Below are 6,052 nucleotides of genomic sequence, written 5' to 3' on the forward strand. Positions count from 1 at the left end.
TGAGCTGACTGGATGGGTCCCTGCAGGGTATCGGCCGTTGCCCTCACGATGGTATCTGTAAGGTTCTTGGAAGCACACACAGAAGAGATTCCAGAAAATTAACGACAGCCTGTTGCAGACTCAAGATGTGAACAAACAATGAAGGTTCCTGCAACACATCCACACCAGAGGAGGACAGCCCAGGAATGAGCTTTGACCACCGGCAGCTAAACCAACCCCAGACCCACCAGGAGATCCAAGAGGTATGAGGAGTCCTTATGCAGGTGGGTGACAACTCAAAATCCCCAGGAAAAGCTACAGTCTGGTTCTCCTTACCTTTGATTTCACTAGCTTGGTGATACTCTCTTTCAGTGTCCCCTCAACCGCTGTGAGCTTGGCGGCAACAGTGTTACTCAGCTGGCCGGCGATAGGGTCCACGCTCTTGGAGATGCCTGGGGGCAACACAAACACCTCCAAGTTGCAGCTTTAAGCCCAGAGTCACGCTTCAAAATCCCCCAAAAAAGAAAACGAGAGTCAGAACTCTTCTCAAACTGATGCCACATGAGGCAACGCTCACAAGCTTGGGAAGCTACGGTTGGAGCAACTTTTTGCTAGGAAGGTAGTGCGGCTCTGGAAGTCACTGGAGAGGCTGTGGAATCTCCACCCTTGAAGGTTTTCAAAACTTTCCCCAAGGAAGTCATGGCTGACCTGACCTAGAACAGCGGGCAGCCCTGCTTCAAGAGGAGTGGTGGACACTACCGGCTACAGAAGGCTTTCCCACCAGCATTTCTTTCAAAGTTTCTTGACTTGGGTTGGTTCCAGCGAGTCAAGAAAGGGCAAAGACAAATTTAAGTCTGCTCCGGTCAAGTCTCCACATTTCCAAACTCGTCAGCCTCTTCTGCCTTCCTCCACCAAAGAGATTCCAGAAGTAAGGTAAGGTGTCCCCTCCAGAAACCTCATACTCCTTCCGAACCTCAACTCCTCAGATCATAGCGAGGCCCAAGATAATTCCAAGTGCCACAACCAGTCCTCACGTAACCTAACTCCTCCTTTCTATAGCACCAACGCTGTTACACAGGCTGAGGGAGCTGGGCTTGTTTAGTCTGGAGAAGAGGAGGCTGAGAGGAGACCTTATTGCTCTCTACAACTGCCTGAGAGTGTAGTGAGGTGGGGTCGGTCTCTTGTTCCAAGTAACAGCAATAGGACAAGAAGAAACGGCCTCAAGTTGCACCAGGGGAAGTTTAGATTGGACATTAGGAAAAATTTCTTTACTGAAAGAGAGGTGAGGCACTGGCACAGGCTGCCCAGGGCAGTGGTGGAGTCCTCATCCCTGGAAGTGTTAAAAAAATGAGTAGACGTGGCACTTGGGGACATGGTTTAGTGGCCATGGGGGTGTTCAGTTGACGGTTGGACTTGATGGTCTTGGACTGATGATTGATTGATGACTGACTTGATGATCTTAATGATTCTATGATCCCTACGGGGGCATAAGTGCAGGGATCCCCCTTCACAACCCGGGCAGCACCACTCACACTGGGGTAGGGTCTTCTTCATCTCCTCGCGAATGGTCCTCTCCAGGCGGTTACACACGGCGGCGGAAAGGGACTGAGTGAGCTGCTGAGACAGATGCTCCTGGAGCTGCCCGTTGCGCTGCTGTCCTTCCGTCAGCGCCCGGTCCAGCCTTCTCTCTAATGAGAACGAACGTTAAGGAGCACAAACAACAGATTTCCCCTCTGCCCTCAACGCTCCTGACCACAAAGAGGGACACTACCCTCAACTCCAGAGCTTCAGAGCAAGCAAATCTGCAGCTCTGAGGAACGAGGGGTCAAACAACGTTCCTGCGAACAACGGGGTGCTCTTAAATGATGGGGGTGAGAGAAGAGCTGTGGAAGGTGTGGGGCAGAAAAGCCAAACGGCTAAAAGAAGCTCAACACTAGCATTCCCTACGTATCGCGGGCTGACTTAGCTGTCCCGTGGACCACCCGGCATGGGATATCCCTTTGCTCTGTGTCCCCTCCCTGCTTCTTGCCCAGCCTCCTCGCCAGTGGAGCAGCATAAGAAACAGCATTAGCCTTGACAGGGTTTAGCTGTAGCAAAAACATCGTGTTATCGGAGTCAGTTTGGTCACAAAACCCAAACCACGCCACCAGACAAGCTGAAGGTTAACTCCATCCCAGCCAAAACAGAAACCAAGGAAGCCAACATCCATAAAAAGCAGGAAAAACATTCCTACGGGATGGAACTGGTGGAGATAAGTGACCCGGTGCACAGGAGCAAACCTCAGACTTGATAAAAGCTCGTCGTACCTCAGCAAGCAAGTGAGCTCTCTGAAGGATCCCTCACAAAAATATTGAGATGCATCTGCATCTTAAAAAAAACCCCAAAACCCAAAAATCAGACCAAACCAAACAAACCGAAGCCTCAACAAAATAAAACATGAAAAGACAATTCAGCTGCTGGCAAAAGACAGTGCAGATAGGGAAAAGATATTCTAGTATTATGATATAGCTCTGGACTCCAAAGTGCAGTAGAAAGCAACCCAAATTATGTAGGAAAACATCAGCCTGATGGTCAAAAGGGCAAAATCCAAGACTACTCAACAGAAAAGACAGAAATCATTGTTGTGTCGTACACGTTAAGAGTGGTTTCACACATAAACTGCCTAGAGCTGCTCGGTTTGGGGAACAGGACCGAGTTCAGCGCAGCAGAAGGTGCACAGGAACCGACTGCTCACAACACGACACAAATAATTGAAAACACCAAAAGAAAGTACTTTTCAGGTGACACATAAGGGACCTGTGGGCCACCAGACGTACACACGGGTACCGACAAGATCATTTCACATTCAGTTAAGCAGAGTAAGGCAGCCAAATGCTATTTCTGGTGCAAGCACTCCCTTGACTTCAGGAGGGAAGGATCATCCCCTAATTACTCTTGCACAACCAGCCACCGGCCGGTGTCGGGCACTAGGTGCACCTCTAGTCTGCTCCAGTGCTGCAGCACTTGCTCTCAGTGAGTAACTAGAAGCTGTAGTGGTGCTGCAGAAATATCAATTTTCCTCCGTTCCATTTCTGAGTTTCTTGCCCTTAGGAAAAGGACTGAGAGGAACTGAAACAGTTCTACTGCAGCCGGGCGATTTTACCGCACCTACAGCTCCTGAGATCCTCAAACCTTTCTCGGCCTTCCTCACGTCTGCCTCGCAGCCCTCCGCTCCTGACCCGCCCCGTTTGCCGAAAAGGATACGCTCCTGCTCCTGCTGGGAGTCAATCACTCTCTCCACGTGGCCCATGAGGGAGCTCTGAACGGCGTCAAGGTGATCCGTGAGTCTCTGCAGCAGCTCCATCTGGTTCTGACGCAGCTCGGAGAGCTCCCGCTGTTGGCTCCTCAGGATGCACATCAGCTCATCCTGGAACTCCAGCGTCACCTACGCACGTGGGAGAGGACAAGCGTTCGTTTCTAATGGGACCGGAGGTCAGTCAAGCTTTCTGCTGGGTATTAAGTCAAGCCCTGTGCCTAGGACTCAAGCGCAGACACATAAAGCAGAAAATGGGGCCACTTTAATGCCTATTTCTAACGCTTCTGTGGCAAGAAACACACTACTAAAGCAAGGTACACGGAATTCCTGCACGGAATTCATATATAGTTGCTTAGAATATCAACTGTTGAGATTCAAGACCACCTTCAAAGCTCTGGCATTTAAAAAAAATACCCACAAACCACAGATGAAAAAAATCCTGTTCACTTTTGGCTAGGTACTGAGAGAGCGCTTAGGGCTCTGAATGTAAGCAATTACCCCAAACACTTAGGAAAGAGCCGTGTAATCAGCAGAGGAAGAAGGAGAGTTCCACGAGCACTTTTTCAGCTCTTCCACTTCTTTATGAAAATATGAATTTATAGTTCATGGTCTCTTCACTTGCTCAAAACACCTAAAGGAGGCACACACTTCTCATCTGAGAGCATTTTCTGCCAGAATCTGAAGGCATAACCAGCTGAGACAAGAAATTCCAACAGGCCAGTCCCACCTTTACTTTGGCAGGGAATAGCTTAGGGTAGGGCTGAATTTTTTCTCGGGTTTTCCGTAAGACAGTAAAAAAAAAAAAAAAAAGAAAGCCGAAGCCTCCTGCCCTCGGGACAAACCGCGGAGCAGCTCTGACTCACCTGGTTGTTAGACGATCGCGGCGACTGGTTCACATCCCTGGAAATAAAAATTAAAAAAAATTTTAATAAAAGGAGTAATCCAATTATTTCAATTAACTGCTCTTACTATAAAAGTCTTCTGCCAAAACAGATCACACGTTTTACGGTTGTGTTAGATTTTATACTCTGGCTCCTACTTCTGTTTCGCGAGCGACATGAAGGTGATGAAATCCCAGCCCTCACAGCACCGTGACCCCATCGCTCACGTTATCCACAAGCCCCGAAGTTCCTTACAGACTGGTCCCTTCACAGGGAGAGGAGTTTGAGCCAAATCTTAATGAGGACTGTTACAAAGAACCGATTTTTCAGCTTTGTCCAAATTCAAAGCCAAAGGGAAGGCTTTGCCAAACAGCTTTTGAAGGTCTCCCAGTATCTTACAGAGAAAAAAAAACAAGTGCCTGTTTTGTTAAGTATAGAACTAATGAGCTTGAAATCATCTCGAATGATGTTGGCTCTCAGAGTGAAGAAACTAGTGATGCACTCCAGCAGAATAAAGAAAAACACTGAACTGAGCCACCAATATTGCATCAAAGTCGCAAACCTATGAATATTCAAGCACTACCAGAAGGAAAGTAAACATCTGTTGTTCCCAGACACCATCCATTCAGCAACTCTGAAAGGACTGGGGCAGGAAAAATGAAAGGCATTGCTGAGGCTCAGAGCTTCTGGGTGTCACAGTGCGAGACCGCAGCCAGAAACTTAACACCACAGCCCATCTTTGCTGTAATCTGCACAGGCAGAGATCCAAACCGCGGAGCGACGGGAACACAAGAGGAGAGAGCCGTGCGCGGAAGCTGCGCCGCTCTCCTCCGCCTTAACGTGGTCAGCTTCGTCTGATTTGCCACGGGTTGACTTTTCCAGTCATCTATTTTTCCTCAGGAGGTGTTCACGTAGGCACGTTTAGAAATGCACGAAGGCAGCGAGTGACAAACGACAGAGATCGTCGAACAAGGGCACCGCGCCAGCGCTTCGAAGGCAACCGGAGCGGAAGGTCACCTCACGTGTCACAGCCCTCACTGAAACCAGCAAACGGATCCAGCGTCCCCCCGCAACATTTTGTGCAATTTACCTCCCCCGTGAAGGGCTACACCACGTTGTGGCCCCGTGACCCATTTTCTGGCAAGCCCAGCGTACCCGTCATCTTTCTTGCCCTTGCGCTTTAGCTTAGGGGAGGCCCGAGGCGACGCCTTGGCTTTCCAATCCTTCACGGGCAGCCTCTGCGTAGATGCTTTGGCACCAAATCCACCAGACGTAGAAGCCAAGCTCGCGACTTCGTCATCATGGTCACTACGAAGGGAGAGGAAGGGGAGAGGATGTCACTGGTGGTACAGGAGAGCGTTGGGCTTCGCTAGCGTGGTCTGTGAATGAACCCAGAGTTGAGCTCGCCGGGCACACAGAATGTGCCCACGGAGCTTGAGGGTGGCTCAAGGGGGAGCAAGGCATCAAAAGCAAGAAACTAACTCCTGAGATACCCCTGCCAAGGCATGGAAACTGATAGAATCCTAGAATGTGTTGGGTTAGAAGGGACATCTAAAGCTCGTGTAGTCCTGCAGGGAGCAGGGACATCTTCAACTGAGCAGCCTGACCTAGTGGGGGATGTCCCTGCCCATGGTGGGGGGGCTGGAACGAGATGATCTTTAAGGTCCCTTCCAACCCTGACAATTCTGTGATTCTCTGAACCGGATCAGGTTGCTCAGAGCCCCATCAAGGCTGACCTTGAACGTCTCCAGGGATGGAGCCTCCACAACCTTTGTCAGGGTTTCACCACCCTCAGAGCAAAGAAATTCTTCCCAATGTCTAACCTAAATCTCCCCTGCTCCAGTCTAAAACCATTGCTCCTCGTCTTGTCGCTACATGCCCTTGTGAGCAGCCCCTC

The 6,052-nt window shown here is 49.8% G+C and overlaps 1 protein-coding gene across 1 annotated transcript in view; it reads right to left on the bottom strand.

Annotated features, from left to right (window-relative positions):
- EDC4 (enhancer of mRNA decapping 4) overlaps window positions 1-6,052 on the bottom strand; it is a gene marked incomplete at both ends in the record, with an annotated part of 18,034 nt that overhangs the window by 2,637 nt on the left and 9,345 nt on the right. The window contains 6 exons of the mRNA XM_009868734.1: window positions 10-65; window positions 316-431; window positions 1,512-1,667; window positions 3,223-3,403; window positions 4,138-4,174; window positions 5,311-5,463. Coding sequence (XP_009867036.1) covers window positions 10-65; window positions 316-431; window positions 1,512-1,667; window positions 3,223-3,403; window positions 4,138-4,174; window positions 5,311-5,463 — 699 coding nt within the window. The remainder of the gene's footprint in view (window positions 1-9; window positions 66-315; window positions 432-1,511; window positions 1,668-3,222; window positions 3,404-4,137; window positions 4,175-5,310; window positions 5,464-6,052) is intronic.

The sequence above is a fragment of the Apaloderma vittatum genome, unplaced genomic scaffold, assembly GCF_000703405.1.
Source record: "Apaloderma vittatum isolate BGI_N311 unplaced genomic scaffold, ASM70340v1 scaffold11284, whole genome shotgun sequence".
Taxonomy (NCBI): domain Eukaryota; kingdom Metazoa; phylum Chordata; class Aves; order Trogoniformes; family Trogonidae; genus Apaloderma; species Apaloderma vittatum.